Raw genomic sequence first — 16,976 nt, 5'->3', positions numbered from 1 at the left:
GCGACCGTCCTCGAGCTGCTTCCCGGCGAAAATGAGACGCTGCTGGTCAGGCGGAATGCCCTCCTTGTCCTGAATCTTGGCCTTCACGTTGTCAATCGTGTCCGAGGACTCGACCTCCAGCGTGATTGTCTTCCCTGTGAGCGTCTTGACAAAGATCTGCATGCCACCGCGGAGACGAAGAACGAGGTGGAGCGTCGACTCCTTCTGAATGTTGTAGTCCGAGAGCGTACGGCCGTCCTCAAGTTGCTTGCCCGCGAAGATGAGGCGCTGCTGGTCGGGAGGAATACCCTCCTTGTCCTGGATCTTCGCCTTGACGTTGTCGATCGTATCCGAGGACTCCACCTCGAGGGTGATCGTCTTCCCAGTCAAGGTCTTGACAAAGATCTGCATACCACCACGGAGGCGAAGGACTGCACAAGGATCGTTGAGGACAGGGCCATGCAGAAGGGGAAGGGAATACGACTCACCAAGGTGAAGGGTGGACTCCTTCTGGATGTTGTAGTCCGAGAGAGTGCGACCATCCTCGAGCTGCTTGCCCGCGAAGATGAGACGCTGCTGATCAGGGGGGATGCCCTCCTTGTCCTGGATCTTCGCCTTCACGTTATCGATGGTGTCGGACGACTCCACCTCGAGAGTGATGGTCTTGCCGGTGAGGGTCTTCACAAAGATCTGCATACCGCCACGAAGACGGAGGACTGCAAGAGGGGGTAAGGAAAAGGGGGAAAGCGAGATCCCTCCCGGACGTACCCAGGTGCAAGGTGGACTCCTTCTGAATGTTGTAGTCAGAGAGTGTGCGCCCGTCCTCGAGCTGCTTCCCGGCGAAGATAAGACGCTGCTGGTCGGGAGGGATGCTGAGGGAATCGTCGATAAGTGAAGCACTATGAGGAAGGCAACAAGGATACTCACCCCTCCTTGTCCTGGATCTTAGCCTTGACGTTGTCAATGGTGTCCGAGGACTCAACCTCGAGGGTGATGGTCTTGCCGGTGAGGGTCTTCACGAAGATCTGCATGCTGCAGGGCCCAGTGAGCAAGAGGGCTGGGTAAATGATACAAGGCGAGAACGTACATGGATGTAAGGGTCGTGGATGGGAAATGGATGAGAGTAGATGGTGGATGGAGAGAGAGGTGTGCGAGGCGCAGGCGTCTTATTATAAGCGCGGGGCTTCGGCCGCAGCCGAAGCCGTGACAACCCCACCCGCCCCTAATACTACGCAGCCTGGGCACCGTCAGCCACCATCCGTCTCCCTCTTAATTGTTCAGACGTCTAGATACGTTTCATGCCACAACCGGTTGGTGCGTGGAGGTCGAGGCCCGCCATAAACGTTAACATTCGCACTGTAGAAACTGACTACATTTATAGACAGTATATTCACTCCCGCTTGATGGGGCGGATAAGAAGCGGAAGCTGCGCACCCTCCTCTTTCGCGCCATTCAGCCCTGGGCGCTGGATGACGAGACCGACGGGAACAATGTCGTCCGCAGGGACGGCGAATTCGAACTCAAATGCGCGAATGAGAGTGAACACCAACGCCTTCATCCTGATCATCAGCATCGTAATCAGTATAACGATCCACAAAGACAACCCGCGATGAATACGCACTCGACAACGGAGAACCGGTACCCGATGCACGCATGTTGTCCCCCAAGGAATGTCATCAGATGGCCCCACACGCCCGGGATTGTCGACGCGGCCTCGGGTTCTTCCAGCCAGCGGTCAGGACTGTCATGAGCAGACGGTGAGCTTCCCATCCCCCTTCTGTGAAAATGAAGACTTACTTGAACTCGAAAGCGTCAGGCCCCCAGATCGCCTTCGACGTGTTCAGGGCGAGGATCGGAACCACGATAAGCTCGCCCTTCTTGACCGGAACCTCTGTCATTGTCTTCCCATTCAGATCCACGATAGGAGTCTGGAGTGGCAGCACATCGTCCTCCATAGCTGTGCGTCGACTCATCGTGACCGGCGCGTGCAAGCGTAGTGTCTCGCGCACGACACGATCGAGCAGCGGTAGCCCGTTGAGCTCCTCCATCGTGGGCATGTCCGTGGACATGGCGAGCAGCTCTTCGCGGAGTGCCGCCTGGATATGCGGGGCTTTGCAGAGAGCGTACAGGCACCAGGTTGTCGAGGTTGAGGTCGTTTCGTGACCGGCGATGAGGAACGTGGGCACCTCTGTAGAAAGCATAAGGTCAAAAAAAAACATGGACGGTGCGGACCACTCACGAGCCAATACTTCCTCGTCGGAGAGGCGCTGGTCCTCTGGTATGTCGGTGGCCATGTTCGCCTTGAAAAGGAGGGAAAGGAGGTCGCGACCTTGGACATCCCTCTTCTCTACGCCGCCGCTGTACTGAGATTTCTTCTTCTCGAGCATTTTTCTCCCGAGCTCCATCATTGTGTTTTGCGCATCAAACATTGCCTTGACGTTGCCGAATGGCTGTGTTGCTGCTGTTAGGCGTGCTACGCTGATAACTGAACGCAATATGACACTCACAACCCTCCTCACGATGCTGGTCAAGAGGTTCGAGGGGATGAAAAGACGCAACACCGCGAAGGCGTTCCCCTTAGGCGGTCTTGAGGTCACCTTCTTGAATGCACGACGGACCGGATCTTCGACAGCTGGATTCATGGCGTCGAATTCATAGTCGAAGCCTGCAGTGACCCGGCATGAGCAACTCGAAAATTTACGTCTTTTCTATCCCACCTGCGAGTCCAATGACATCGAGCGTCATCTTGCCCAGGCCGTCGATCGTCTCAATCCGGCGACTTCCATCGTCGGAGACTGGGACATTGGTCCAGTATTTGACCAGCTATGAGATCCTGTAAGCTTGACCTCGCATGAAAGCAAATCTAGATCCCTACGTTTGTGGACGACTCGAGGAAAATCTCCGTCAATTCCCGTACCTGAGTAGGTCCGAAAGCGGGATTCTAAAAAGGGCAGCAGATCAGCGCAATGGCATCGGGAATTAGGTACGTCTACCATACCATGATCCGCCGCTGTGTAGGATGTCAAATGATGAGATGGTACAAATAAAGCTCCTTAGCAAAGCTCGTACCTGCTGCCTGTGCTTGTGACCTGGTCATAATAAGATTTAGATAAGTCCGATAGAGGAAGATGCGCCAAAGCAATACCTTCCACGACAAGAAGGCCTACATAAATCAAGCTATAAGTAAACTGTGTGGCTCGCTTTATTCGACGACGTTCGTACCTTTGCCCAGCAAACTCGACAAGTTACTGCGAGCTTCTTCAGTCTTCCAGAATATCATATCATGAGTCAAGACGTGATGGATCAGTTTAGGGTCTAAGCTGAAGACTGCAGAGGCCTGCGATACAACTGAATCAGCGAGATGCTTTCACCTATGGCACGAAGATCTATCCACTTACGCTCAACCAGCTATTGATGCGGAACGTGGAGCCCCACTGGTCGGCCCAGGATAGATAGACATGTTGACGAGCAGCGTTGTTCAGGGTGCGCATGTTTCCGAAGAGCAGGCTTTCGGAAGGCGGGCCGCGAAGGCGGCCGACTGGTGTGAAGTAACGCCTGTGAACGACCTGGACGACTTTGATCGCAGCGATTACGAATATGCTGAGCAAGATGAGCGAGGTCTTGTCTGCCATCGTACGTAGAGTCGGTGAGAGCGGTGGCTAGTATCGTGTGGGTCTGTGGTGAAGTCAGCGGAGCAGAGATATGGCAGCGACAGGTGTCTCTCACTTGGCTCCTTATACTGGCGGACGCGGCGCCGCAGTGGTACGGATATGTGGAAGGCGGTGTCCGGCCGCGGTTCTTTTTGGGAGCGTGCACGGGAGCGGGTAATGGAGCACTGGGCGCCGCGGGTGCTTTCTTGAAGGCGGCGCCGCTGGCGAGGAGAGCGCCGAGAACGCAGAGCGCGGATAAGCATGGTTTGTGGTCCGGATACTGTTGAGGCCGAGCAGGACCGAGTACCAATTGGAGGGGCCAGCGACAACATCTGCCGGCAATGGGCATGTGAACGAGCTATTTGTGCCGTCGAGTGTATCGCGCGCCGGCTCGCAAGATGCCCGGGGGTCAGAACAATGTCCGACTCCTCCTGCTAGAACGCATGCGGTAGTACAAGGACGAACCCAGTAGCCTCAGCGTGATGAGCAAGTGGAAACGGGGACTCACTCGGACGGGTGCCCTCCGACCCGTCTTTATCCTTCTCCATACGTACCTGTTGAGTACGCATGGGAATGGAGAGACCGAGGGGAGGAGTCGGAATAACTTCAATTCAGATGGGGCGCCTCGGCCGGCCTGGGCTGCACGTGCAATGCTGACAAATCAAACATGGCAATTGGGAGTCAATATCGTACTTCGGACGTTGTCTTAGTCTCCTACAGTGCCAATCTCAATTTGACAACCCGTTTGAGATATAGTCTCGCCTCATCATCGACCTCACCCGCAAAAGGCTCCAGGTACTCAATATCGAGTAAGTAGTATTATGTAGCAGTCATCTATGTCGTCTCCGACAGTGACCGCCCTCGGTCTCTCATCGTCATCTAGTTTTGCGGCTCGATGGAAGGGGTCAACCGTGCAGCTCTCATTGGCTTGGCCGTCATCCTTGGGGTTGCACTCATCCGACGCGCTAGCAAGCAACGTCGCTCCGTCTTCAGTCACCTTCGTGGCCCTCCCCCCGAGGGCACTTGGGGATGGATCACCGGCAACAGCAAGGGTCTCTTCACCGGTCACCCTGAGATATCCAGGCAGTGGATAGAGGAATTTGGACCTACGTTCCGCGTCACCTCTTTTCTCGGGGTGCGTCTTTTGTTTCCTCCATACTCTCTCATCCTCCACTGCAACACAAGTACCGCGCGCGGTCTATATAGATTCAGGCAGTCTACACGATAGATACAACTCTGATCAGTCATATCCTCTCCAACTCTATGAGCTACTACAAGACTGCGGAGGCGCGGAGGGTTCTCGTTCGTTCCATTGGAAATGGTGTGTGTTTTTTCTGCCTTTATGAGACTGACCATCATGTTCTAACTTAGTTAGGGCTTGTGGTCGCGGAGGGTTAGTGGCTCTCAATGCTCAAGTGGGTGCATACTAATCCATGATTGCAGGAGAGGAACATAAACGCCAGGTAAAGTAGCTTGAAACTGCAGACGCCGCCACCAGACTCACGAATCTTTCCAGCGACGCCACATAGTACGTTTTCATACGGTGTTTGAAGATACGGCGACACGCTGATGAAAACACGCAGAATCCGGCATTCAGTCTTTCTCAAATTCGCGAGTTTACGCCAATTTTTCTCCAGCAGTCTGCGGAGGTGAGTGATATCCCAGAATCTTGTGAAACAGGCACTGACGGTATCATCCTCAGCTGGTACAACACTGGACTTCCCAGGCGATGGTGGAGGAAGGCGTCGCAAACGTCAACGTCATCAGTGGTCTCGGGAAGACGACACTTAATATTATTGGCATCACTGGTTTCAACCACAACTTCGATGCCTTGAACCCGGACGTTCAGGATCCCGTCTCCAAAACGTTCAGCGAGTCGCTCATCGGGATCACCCCCGGTACAATCCTACGCCTGCTACTTCCTTTCGAGATCTATGTAAGTCTGCCGGATGTACAATGTCTGAGTTGACTGACAGACTTGTCTCGCCAGCGCGATGAACGGACCAAGAAGGCAGACGAAGCCTTCGCCGCGATGGACAAGATCTCCGCGCAGCTTCTCCAACAGCGCAGGACCGAACTATTGAGTATAGGCTCTGTCGAGAAGAAAGATGTGGAGGGTCGTGATCTTCTCAGCCTGCTCATCAAGGCAAACCTGGCCGCCGACGTCCCCGAGAGCCAGCGCATGACAGACAAGGAAGTGCTCGCCCGTGCGTCCCCGTTTCCGCGTTCTCCCTCATCATGTTGGTCGCTAACCCTCATCCTCCCTACAGAGGTTCCGAACTTCCTCGCTGCCGGACACGAGACCACGAACACCGCAACCGCCTGGGCGCTCTTCGCGCTCGCCCGGCACCCCTCGATCCAAGCCGCGCTCCGCGCGGAGCTGCTCGCCGTGCCCACCGCCATGCCGAGCATGGACGTGCTCAACGCGCTCCCGCTGCTCGACCGCGTCGTGCGCGAGACGCTGCGGCTGCACCCCCCGATCATCAACGTGAGCCGCGTCGCGTGCGCGGACGACGTGCTCCCGCTTGCAACGCCCATCGTCGACCGCGTAGGGCGCACGCTCACCGAGCTCCCCATCGCAGCGGGCACGCGCATCTTCGTCCCGATCGGCGCGATTCAGACATCGCGCGCGGTGTGGGGGGAGGACGCGCTCGAGTTCAAGTGCGTTCAGGCCCATACGCTTTCCACCCCGCGAACGAACCTAGAGCTCTGATGGTGGCATTGCAGGCCGGATCGTTGGCTGCAGGACACGCCCGAAGCGGCGGCGCGCTTCCCCGGGATCTGGAGCAACCTGATGACGTTCATCAGCGGCCCGCACGCCTGCATCGGCTACCGCTTCGCCATCGTCGAGTGCGTCCCTCTCTCTTCCGTCTCTCGCGCAGACCGCTTACCGCATGCGCCGGCGCGCCTAGGATGAAGGCGCTTCTGTTCACCCTCCTTCGCGCGTTCGAGTTCGAGCTCGCCGTGCCTGCCGACGAAGTCGTCCCCGTCGGCATCTTCATCAGCCGTCCCGGGCTGCGCGCAGACCGTGCGGCAGGCCCTCGGCTGCCCATGCGCCTCCGACCGCTGAAACAGGCTTGAGGCTTACATGGAGAAGAAGGCGGTTCCCGGGGCTCGGGGAGAACACGGAAGTCGCCTAACGTACCTTGACATGATCTATACACATACCCCTTTCCGATTGCACCGGCTGGAAGGACGGCAGGAAGCCACGGGCCCACAGACGGAGTAGACGATGTGCCTTCAGACTGCCAACCGCGCGCCAAGTTCGCATGCGCACTCGAGCCCGTGCGTCGAGTCGCGCACAACTCTGCGCAGAGGTGACGTGATAGGGCGCTCTGCACACGTACTTACCTCCGCGACCCACCGCGCGTCGTGGCCGTCGTGCCTTCGGGTCATCTGCTGCTCCATAAGCGAGCCGAGGCGAAGTCGAGGTGAAGAGCAGGGCTGATAAGAAGGCGATCATGTACATTACATACGCCGCGGCAACGGGCATGGGAAGCGGGGGCTTCCGAGACTTGCGTGCTAATCGAACACATCATGCGCGTGAGGGGTCGTCAAGACGAGATCCTAGAAGGGAGAACGAGTCGGGCTATTATCACTACGTAGCGAGGGCGTATCGGGACGGTAACAAAACGATGGACCGGGACTATGGAGAAGATGCAACAAGACGATGTATGGGCGAGTAGGTACAATGGATCTGAGTCTGAGTCTATGGTCCGGTGCCGGAGCCAAACCGGGACGACCGACGATCGTCGGCGGGAGAAAACGAGGCAAGGGCAATAACGTTACTGTGGCAAACTTCACGGCTTCCGTCTCTCCTAATGGCGCACAAGAGCGAGCCGACGGGGAGGCTCCGGCTCCTGCACGATGCGGTTCAATGGCGAGATGACGCCCCCTCGGCCGGCGCGAGGGCGTGCGTGCGCGCAACGATGGCACGACGCCCTACGCGCGCTGCGCGGAGAGGATCGGCAGCGGCCGTCCTGCGTCCATCGGCTCACGGTGGTAGTTCACGTTCAGTGGCCGGTGCAGCCATACCAGCTTCGGGCCTGCGCCTTGTGCTGGCGGCGTCTCAGATGCTGGCGGAGGAGGGGGCGGTGCGCCGTGCACTGGTTGCGGGGAGAGGATGGGGGATGGCTGCTTCTGGATGGGGAGCGGCGCGTACACCGACGCCACGGGGGTGGGAACGGGGATGGGCTGCGGAGGGGAGGGGCCGTTGTGCATAGGCATTGTGCGGTGTGGTGGAGGGGGAGGGGTCTGGATCATCGGCGGCGCAGGGGGTCGCAGCTCAGAGCGCGGGCGGGCGGGAGAGAGGTCGCGCTCACGCATCTTGCGCGTAGCTTCGACCCACCGTTTTGTGCGGTCATCCTCCTAGAACAGAAGCAGCCGTCAGCGACAATGATATTCAAACCGGGTCGCTGAACGGAAATCTCACCTCGTACTCCGTCGGTGCACGGGTGCGCGCGTGGTCCATCTCGTTCTCGACGAAACGGTCGAAAGCGTCAAGGGCACGCACGCGCTCCTCCTTGCGGCCCTGCGCGAAGCCTGTGTCAAAGCCATCCGCGTACGCCGCCTTGCGAGCTTCGTCCAGGTCGCGGCCGCGTCTCCGGTCGTCGTGGTCGCGATCGCCATCGCGGTCCCTCGCGCGCTCCTTCTCCCTTTCCCTCTCCCTCGCTTCCTTCGCCCCGATCTTCTTCCCCTCATCAACGCCCGCCATTCTCCCCTCCGCATAGCCCGCTTCATACCCCTCCTGGTGGCCGGTCTCGTACCCATCGTGGTGGCCCGCGTCGTACCCCTCCGCCCGTCCGTCCTCGAACCCTTCGTCCCGTCCATCGGTATACCTCCGATGCACCTCCAGACGCCGCACCTCCTCCCGCCCTTGCTGCCGCGCCTGCCACTCCCGGAGAGTGGCCTCCGCACTGCGCGCCGACTCCTTCGCCTCCCTCGCCTGCTCCTCCGCGTCCTGCCGCGCACGCTCCGCCCTCCCCAAGTCGGTTTGCGCGCGCCGGGCGTCGCGCTCCGCCGTGTCGGCCTGCATCTGCCACCGCCTGCACTCCTCCTGCGTTCGCGCGGCGTCCACGCTCGCCTGCACGCGCGCGGCGTCGGCGCTGGCGACCTTGGTCGAGAGGTCGGCCGAGGCGCGCTCCGCGGTGCGCGCGCGCGACTCGGCCTCTTCGGCGCGGCGGAGGGCCTCTTCGAGCCGCGTGCCGGTCTGGCGGAGGACGGCCTTGAGGTGGCGCGCCTGCCTCTCCTCCTCGGCGAGGACGTGGGAGAGGATGGACGCGCTGTCCGTCTCGCGCTCCTTCCGGCGGTGTTTGGACGACGGTGCCTCCCGGTCCCGGTCTCCGTCGCGGTCGCGGTCTCGGTCCCCGCGGTCACGGTCCTTGTCGCGCTCGCGCTCCTCCCGGCTCTGCTCGCGGCTCATCTCGCGCGCCCGGGTGTTCTCGCTGCGAGGGGGCTCGCGGCTGCGGTCTCGGCTGCGGTCGTACGAGTTCGAGACCTCGCGCAGGGTCGGGGTCTGGGAGGCGGACGAGCCGCGGCGCGGTTTCTTGCCGCCGCGGGCGAGGAGCGACTCGAGCATGGCCGGGTCGCGCAGGATGCCGTGTATCGGCGTAGGCGACGTCGTCGCTTCGTGGAGCTCATGGAGGAGGTCCGCGCTGCGCAGAGAAGCGTCATGTGAGCGTTCAGTGCCGTCATCGGTCGCGCAGTGAATGTGAATTCGCAGGGGAGGATTGGGCTGGGAGCGGGACGCGCGGACAGGGGGAGTTTTTGGGGATGCAGAGGGAAGACTCACTCAATGGCACCGGGTGTGTGCAGGCCGGAGGGCGTGTACGCGAGGTACGAGCTTGGAGTGAGCAGGCCACTCGAGTAGACGCCGTAGTGAGGACTGTGGATGCTGGGCATCAGGAGGTCGCCTGGGGGCAGCCCGAGGGCGTCGCGCACGGGCGGGGGCGTCGGGGGGAGAAGCCGTGGGCCGTCTGGTGGGGAGGAGGGGAAAGGGTCGGAAAGGGGGAGAGGCGGGAGCTCGTCGACGACATCGGGATTCATCTTTGGCGTGCGGCAGGTATAGTCTGTGCTTTCTCCGCGTGGGCTAGAACGGGCTGCGGCCGGGCGCTGGGAAGGGGAAGCAGGGATGGGGTGCGGCGGCCCAAGTGGGAAGGCTGTGGGAGCTGCGCGAAGCAGAGCCTGACGGCGAAGGGCGGAAAGAGGCACGGCGGGAATGCCACCGATGCCTGTACCGACGCTGTGGGGGCGGGCCCTACAGGGAGGGCGGGCGAGGGGCGGGCACTGGCGGAGAGAGAGAGGGTTCGGTCGAGGACGAGTGATGGAGGAAGCGGGGAGTGTTAATAACGTCTGCGGGTAGCGAGCCGCGGGAAGTAGCGAGCGTCCACGGGCAGCGAGCATCGACAACGTGTTCGACATGTGCAGTCGGCAGGCGCACAGTAGCGATCGCAAGTCAAACGGGGCCCATGTCGTCCTCCACATACGTCCGCGGGGTCGAGGGCGCCGGGCATAGTCGCACGGGAATTGTCGTACGGCCCCTCGAGGCTGCGCGTGTTGGGATGTGCGGCTCGGAATACGCGAGTGCTCCGCAGTGGGAGGTCCAGCACAGCGGCACGGGCGCAGCAAGGTGCTCGGCGTCGGCCGTTTGGGGAAGGTTCGGACGGTGAGCCGGCGCACGGATGGGCGGGGGACGGCGAAAGAGGGTGCGGGTGAGCCGCGATGGCCAAGAGCGGCCGCAGAGAGCGGCCGACTTGAAAGCCGAGGCCGCAGGGAGGCGATGAGGGCGAGATAGGCTTGGAACGTCGCCGAGAGTCGAGAGATCTGCGTGCAGCCTCGTGTTGGGCTATCAGCAGACGCCGCGAGAGCCGGAGAAGGCAGATAATGAAAGCAGCGACGTCCGCGTCGCCCATGAGGCGCATTCGAGACCGAGCGAACCCGTCCGGATCAGGGAAGGAGCCTGGTGGCAGGCCAGGGCAGCGGAAGCTTTGAGGCGGAGAATGACGCTTGCTTTGTGCCGGTAAGCACAGTACCTGCGGTCGTCGTGCTCAGAGCAGTTGCTTCTGAAGACAAGAGCAAAGTATCTGGGCAAATGAGAGAAGAGGTGGTGGACCCGGAGCAAGTCGCGCGTCGTGTCAGCACCAGCAGAGGGAGCGTTAGGCGCCGGTGTCCTGCTCGCTCCGCATCCACGCAGGTTTGGCTCTCAGAGCCCCGCTCAATGACGATGCGAGAAGAACACGCAACCAGGATGGACTTTTCTTAAGTGAAACTCACACACGTGGACGGAAGGTCGAACACCTTTCAAACAATCAGAGCACCTGCGCAGTTTGGGCCGTGAATAGAATTCATTTCGATACGACAAGGACCACGGATAATAGCAGTGTAGATATCTCCGATATGAATGCAGGCACGATCGCCGGTGACAACAAGGCTGAACCCATGCAGAGATATACTTGACCAGCATTACAGGTGACGCAGTGCTTACTCTGGACACGAGTCGCACGGACGGTCTGCTTGCCCTGACTGACAGGGCCGCGGTGAGAGCTCCTCATCCTCCGTGTTCGACGATCGCACGTGATCGTGATGTGCGCTGCGCCGGACCATGAATGAAGTTGAATGAAGATTTCGCCGGCCGCAGAACGCAGTGTACGTACGTGAGAGCTCTAGAGCCCATCCTCCTCTGGACGCGCACTTGTAGGTGATGATAGAGAATCCAGTGGATGCTGTAGGCATGTCAACGGACGCACCATAGCTCAGGTGATAGCAGGCACCGGACGCGCCGTGATGGTAGGCCTCGAGGACCACTGACAGTTGACAGCATGCAAAGACTTGAGGCCACCGCACAGGCATGCTTGGACGCATAGAGGTCAAATGCAAACCGGGTTGTCCACAACGCGGGCTGTGTGTAGTTGAAATTGAAGCTCGCAGTGCGAGATGCGATTGGCCCTCTGCTAAGGGGAAGCTGCTGTACTAGAAGCGGCCTACACAGAGGTACTTAAGGCAACCCCGGCAGTCCTGGCATATACATCAGTGATAATGTTCATCCCAAGGATAAATCCCCGGATCAAGGTCAGCATATGTATTTGGATGAATTCTGCCGCAGGTGGCCGAGGACTCCTGCAGAAGACCATCAGTGTTTGTCCGTGAACGCCGAACGCCGGCAAGCTGTTGATCTAATCTAGGCTTGGAAGTCAGTATCTATACATGTGAGCGGGATGGGGCCTTTGAGGGGCAGTTCGCTGGGGGTGTTGATTGCTCCGGTGGCGGAAAGGGTTGGCAAGACGGCGGGACTTGGAAGCGCAACGCGATGAGAATCTCTATGGCGAGGGGCGTTAGTGGGTCCAAATGTCATCTTGCCGCCGACACACTGACATATGAACAAACCGACGAGGCAGGCGAGGCCTAAACGGGTGTCATTAACCCACGGGTGAGCCTGTGGGACGTGGCAAAGCTGGGCATGACGACGAAGAGGGAAGAGGAGGGCATGGAAGTGGACGAAGAGCACTGGTGGACCTCAGGCCTCAGGCCTCAACTTGGAGCCGCGCAGCCGAAATTGGCTTGGTGCTCCAAGATGTGGGACGACGAGGGAGAGTTCATTTGCGCGTGCGCTATGATGAGCTGGGACTGCGCTAGAAGCCTCTGAGCCGACGGCTCTTCTGGAGGAGCGAACAGAAAGGCTACGTGGTGGACGTGCCCGGGTGTGCGACCTCCGAAGTAAGGATCAGGAAACGGAGAAGAGACAAGGAAGCAATGCAGCATAAGGCGAGCTGGACAGGATGACGAGATCGCCATGGAGTCCGACAGTCCGTAGTCGCAGTGCGCGTTCACCGTCATCTGAGCCGCACACATTTTGAGATGCGCCACACAAGACCTGGTGCAAGTACGAGAAAGCGGTTCTGCGCGCGGCGCGCACGGTCTGAAGATCAGGGGGGCGTACACCCGCGCACTCAGTCTCGCACGTGGCTGTGGGTGGACGTGGGGGGCGATGTGAGCAGGAACGGGGGAGAAGGAGGAGCGCGAGCGGGGGCGGCGGAGACTCTGAGCGCTGCTGATGGGTGATTGTGATGGATCAAGCAGCGCGAGGAATATAATCTCCACTGCCCGTCTCCTCTCCTCCGTCCCGCCACCTCGCCCCCTTCCTCTTCTGCTCACTCCCACCACCAACCGCGGCACACACAATGAGCACCGAAGCCCTCCCCCCGACGCCCAAGTCCCCCAGCGTGGGCATGCGCCGCAAGGGCCCCAAGCCGTTCCCGACGCTCCCGCTCTCCGCATTCACGCCCCCGAACACGGGTATATCCGACCAGTTCCCCCGCGCACCCAGCCCGAGCGCGATGCAGCCGTTCGAGATCGTGGATGCTCATGTCCTCGCTCCCACTGGCGACCTCGCGGGATGGACCGCGCAAGCCGGGCAAACTCTCGGCGGCCGCACTCGCGGCGTCGTTGTCTCGCTCCAGGCTACCGCGCCGACAGATGTCGAGAAGATTATTACCGAGTGAGTATCCCTCCGTCCCTCTGCCTCGTTTCGCGCCCGCTTGCTGGTGCTCTCGCTCGCGTAGATCTCGTAGAGCGTAGGTGGCGCGGACGCGCGCCGAGGCGCTGAGGAGCCTCTGTTGCGCTCATCGAGGACCATCGCTTATCGCGCGTCCCGCAGGCTCTCCTCAGACTCGTCCTCGACCCCGGTGGTCGCAATCGCGGTGCCGTTCAAGCTTGAAGACGGAGTACCCGCTACCACCCCTTCCTACCTCGCATCCGGCAGCTCGTCGACGCCTGCGATCGTCCTCACCACAACTTTCACCGAGACCTCCTCCGAAGCGATTGCGGCACTCGAATGGGCGCTCAAACAGAAGTTCACGGTCAACATCGATGTCCAAAGCGGACTCGAGGAGGAGAACGGATGGGAGGCGATTGAGGACTTCCTCACAAAGGCGACTGCAGATGCGGAAGCTAAGGGCAAAATTATTCTTTGTGAGTACGACCTTTATTCTGACGGATTTGTGGTGGCGGTTGGAGCGGCTACTCAGAGTATCTTTCTCACTACGTCTTATCCCGTGATTTGCGCACCATACGTTGTTTGAAGGCTTGTGATGGGTGCAGTTAAGACTTCGCTATCAGGCTTGCCCGGGGGGGGGGGCAGAGGCACATCCGCTTATGCGGTGTTGCACTCGTTCGACCCCGTTTCACCTGAGCCCCTCTGCGCTAGCGTGTTTCTCTCTCCGAACTGGACCGGGACGCTGACTGGTATCTTATGCATTACAGCTAACATTGTCCCTCCTCCGGACGACCTTACACTCCCAATCGTAAAGCTACTCACCCACCCCACCTACCGCAACTACCAGTCGCGTACAGCCTCCCTCTCCCTCTTCGCCAACCTCTTCATCAACTTCCTCCCTCCCGCTTGGGGTGCCCCCACGCCCCCCACTCCCGCTCCCCCGCCGCCTGAATCGCAGGAGGCGCTTTCGGCGGTTAGTGAGAGGGGCGGATACGCAGGCGACTTCGAGGCTCTCGAGTGGAGGCGCAGGATCAAGATGTACCGTACGTCCACTTCCTCTGTTGCTGTCATCCCATGCCCTAACCGCCCTTGCGTACAGTCGGTCCGACGGTCGAGGCATTCGGCTTCCAGCGCATCCTCTTCGGCACGTCGCCCGCGGCGCCACTAACGGGCATGTCCCAGGCGAGTAAGGCGGGCGACTGGTATGAGCTCGCGCGCGAGTGCTTCGTAGAGCTTGGCGTCGAGCAGGACGCGATCGACGCCGTCTTCGCGGGCAACGCGAGACTCGTGTACGGCCCGCCAGCGGCCCAATCATAGGTCCCGTCATCGGCCAACCGGCCACTCCGCGATGATGAGAGAAGGACAGGGACGTCTATACTGTAGTGAGATACGTGCATTAGATGGTATAAAGACAGACGGCGGGGCGCGCGGCGCCCAGAGGCGGTCACGACGAATCATGTATTGGTGTACGCCTACATGTTGTATTTCTCTCCTACGGAAACCCACGCGATGTTATTTATGACTGGGACATCACTTTGGCTGTGCTGCGAGTGCCACCACGGATGAAGGAAATTTAGGGATGGGCTGTCTGCGGGTGGCTGCTAGTGCGACCGGAGCGCGTAACGTATGCCATTCGTTGGGAGGGACAGACGAGATAGATCATTGAAAGCACAGTTACCACACCTTCACCCCGAGTCTCAGTCACTCATTCGTGAATCGAGGGGCGCGGGCGCTGCAGGAACAGGTCAGCCAAAAGATCAACGCCACCACCGCCTAAACTCACCCACGGACCGTGTCCCAACGCCGAGAGCGTGGGCGTCGTCCAGTCCATCCACTGGGACGGGGTCCAGGTCGCGTTGCCGAAGAGCATGTTGGACGCGAACATGCCGGTCGTGTTCGCGCTCTGGTCGAGCAGGAAGCGGCTGATGAACGCGTTCAGCTGCGGCGACAGGCTCGACGGCCACGCGCAGTGCGCATGCCCGCCCACCTGCTCGAACCCGTGCAGGTCCGGGACGCCGAGCGCGCTCCAGACGGTGTGCGCGGCGGACATGCACCCGTACGAGCTCAGCGGGCTGAGCCAGACGTAGTCCGTGTTCTCGAACGAGATCATCGGCCGGGGGGCGACCATCGCGGCGAGGAGGTGGTGGTCGTACGGGAGGCTGTCGAGGCTGTTGACGTAGTTGTTGAAGTTCGTGCTGAACCACACGTTCTCCGTCACGATCTCCGTCGCCGTCTGCACGACCGAGCCCGAGTTCTGCTCGAAGAGCGAGAGGCGCCAGCAGGCGTCGCCGCCGGAGCCGGACTCCTGCGGGATCGTGAGCCGGATGCGGGGCTCGAGCGCCCCGGCGACGAGCGCGCCCTTGCCGTTGCGGGAGCAGCCGGTGACGCCGATGCGCGCGGTGTTGATCTGCGCGGCCGGGGTGGCCTCGAGCGCGTCGATGATGCGCGAGACGCCCCAGGCCCAGGCGGTCATCGCGGACGCGGTCGCGTTCTTGCCGAAGAGGTTGTAGAAGAGGCCGACGCCGCGGCTGCTGGTGGCGTCGTTCTGCTGGGCCATGTCCGAGTTCGAGTACGTCATGACTGCGACCTGTGCGCCCGGTCGTGTGCGTCAGCACTGCGCACATACAGGAGCAAGGGATGTAGGCGTACGTTGGAAGGGATGGGGATGCTGCCGCCCCCGTACCCGATGATGAGCGGCCAGCCCGCGGCGGGCGCGGTCCCGGACGGGAACTTGATTGTGGGCGAGAAGGTGATCGAGTTCGCGCCGTTCTTCGCGGTGATAGCGAGCGTGCCCGTCGTGCCAGACTTGGTGAAGGTGGCGGTGAGCGAGGTCGGCGCGGGCATGACTGCGCCACCCTCGTAGCCTTGCACGAGCGCGGTGATCTGCGCGCTCCGACATTTCCAGTCCTCTGCGCTCTGCACCGCCGTGCCGTCGTTGAAGAAGAAGGGGTTAGGGAGCTTCGCGTTGTTGTAGCCCGAGATGGAGGATGGAGTCGCGCACGCCCTGGGGGCTTCAGTGGAAACTGGAGTAGAAGCGGTGGATGAGGAGACTGTGCTCGAGGGAGGAGAGGCTGCGGTGCTCGAGGATGCGGCACCGGAAAGGCATTGACTACATCAAGGTATAAGTGAACAATTACAGAAACTGAAGGAATATCACAAACGAGTAGTAGGGGTTGATGACGGTACAGGCTGTACCAGAAACACAAGCTAAGTCGAATCGTCCTTGAGCATAATTGTGCTTTACAACGTAGGATACGTACTCACCGGTCTCGCCAATCCAGCCAATGCCACCGCACTGAGCTACAAAAATACGGCACAGTTCGGCATCAGCACAAGACCTACTGACAATCCACATGACTGAGCAAAGATCAACTCACCCCAAATGGGAGCCGCGCCCCGAGCGACTCGAACAAGTGCAAAGGCAAAGCTGACTGCGACGAAGAGCTGCATCTTGCTTCCGCTGTCCCCTTCCCCTCTCCTCTCGGGTACTTATGGGTCCACATAGGCTCCGCGCGCGGGCCGCCGCTCCCTCTGCGCTCCGAGAATCCTCCCGGCGCTGAATGAACACGGACCGCACCAACATGATGGACTCTTCCCGTGTGACCCCCTCGTGATTTGTGTGTTGAACGCGTATCACGTCCCTTCGACTTGGCGCGGTTCGGTGTCGAAGACGTTTTGATGGCCTCGGACGCGTGCGCGAGGCCGAGGGTGGCAGAAATGGAAAGTTGGGCAAGAGGCACCGGGGTGTTGAACACAGGATCCACCAACCGCATGGCATATTGACCCGCGACGGATGTCACGCAGAAGAGCAACACGCCGCTTTGAGTTTCTTGTTCGTGGTGTTGTGATCACGACTT

At 60.2% G+C, this 16,976-nt stretch overlaps 5 protein-coding genes across 5 annotated transcripts; 2 read left to right on the top strand and 3 right to left on the bottom strand.

The window, feature by feature from the left end:
• Positions 1 to 1,369: 1,369 nt before the first annotated feature.
• Positions 1,370 to 3,611, bottom strand: BXZ73DRAFT_42866 (cytochrome P450; the record flags this gene model as incomplete). The annotated part of the gene is made up of 10 exons (XM_048019040.1): positions 1,370 to 1,538; positions 1,601 to 1,720; positions 1,777 to 2,167; positions 2,219 to 2,429; positions 2,490 to 2,644; positions 2,697 to 2,802; positions 2,855 to 2,920; positions 2,967 to 3,031; positions 3,202 to 3,316; positions 3,378 to 3,611. The coding sequence occupies 10 exons, from the start codon at positions 3,609 to 3,611 to the stop codon at positions 1,370 to 1,372; spliced, it is 1,632 nt and encodes a 543-aa protein (XP_047880405.1).
• A 913-nt stretch (positions 3,612 to 4,524) lies between these two features.
• Positions 4,525 to 6,710, top strand: BXZ73DRAFT_98830 (cytochrome P450; the record flags this gene model as incomplete). Its single annotated transcript, XM_048027807.1, has 11 exons — positions 4,525 to 4,764; positions 4,836 to 4,950; positions 5,005 to 5,022; positions 5,073 to 5,092; positions 5,146 to 5,157; positions 5,213 to 5,278; positions 5,332 to 5,565; positions 5,620 to 5,836; positions 5,900 to 6,290; positions 6,357 to 6,479; positions 6,542 to 6,710. The coding sequence occupies 11 exons, from the start codon at positions 4,525 to 4,527 to the stop codon at positions 6,708 to 6,710; spliced, it is 1,605 nt and encodes a 534-aa protein (XP_047880404.1).
• An 861-nt stretch (positions 6,711 to 7,571) lies between these two features.
• On the bottom strand, positions 7,572 to 9,246 carry BXZ73DRAFT_42947 (uncharacterized protein; the record flags this gene model as incomplete). Its single annotated transcript, XM_048019057.1, has 4 exons — positions 7,572 to 7,994; positions 8,062 to 8,274; positions 8,335 to 8,955; positions 9,127 to 9,246. Coding segments are annotated over 4 exons (1,377 nt in total), but the record flags the coding sequence as incomplete, so codon positions are not given.
• Positions 9,247 to 12,417: 3,171 nt separating this feature from the next.
• On the top strand, positions 12,418 to 14,436 carry BXZ73DRAFT_88651 (uncharacterized protein; the record flags this gene model as incomplete). The annotated part of the gene is made up of 6 exons (XM_048025031.1): positions 12,418 to 12,430; positions 12,819 to 13,122; positions 13,282 to 13,595; positions 13,887 to 14,080; positions 14,138 to 14,162; positions 14,219 to 14,436. The coding sequence occupies 6 exons, from the start codon at positions 12,418 to 12,420 to the stop codon at positions 14,434 to 14,436; spliced, it is 1,068 nt and encodes a 355-aa protein (XP_047880402.1).
• A 388-nt stretch (positions 14,437 to 14,824) lies between these two features.
• On the bottom strand, positions 14,825 to 16,569 carry BXZ73DRAFT_98827 (uncharacterized protein; the record flags this gene model as incomplete). The annotated part of the gene is made up of 6 exons (XM_048027806.1): positions 14,825 to 14,851; positions 14,903 to 15,706; positions 15,769 to 16,228; positions 16,281 to 16,308; positions 16,384 to 16,419; positions 16,497 to 16,569. 6 exons carry the CDS (start codon positions 16,567 to 16,569, stop codon positions 14,825 to 14,827), a joined length of 1,428 nt encoding a protein of 475 aa, XP_047880401.1.
• Between the last annotated feature and the right edge of the window lie 407 nt (positions 16,570 to 16,976).

The sequence above is a fragment of the Epithele typhae genome (assembly GCF_022376455.1).
Source record: "Epithele typhae strain CBS 203.58 chromosome Unknown BXZ73scaffold_9, whole genome shotgun sequence".
NCBI lineage: Eukaryota > Fungi > Basidiomycota > Agaricomycetes > Polyporales > Epitheliaceae > Epithele > Epithele typhae.
This window is presented reverse-complemented; position numbering and strand designations above follow the sequence as displayed.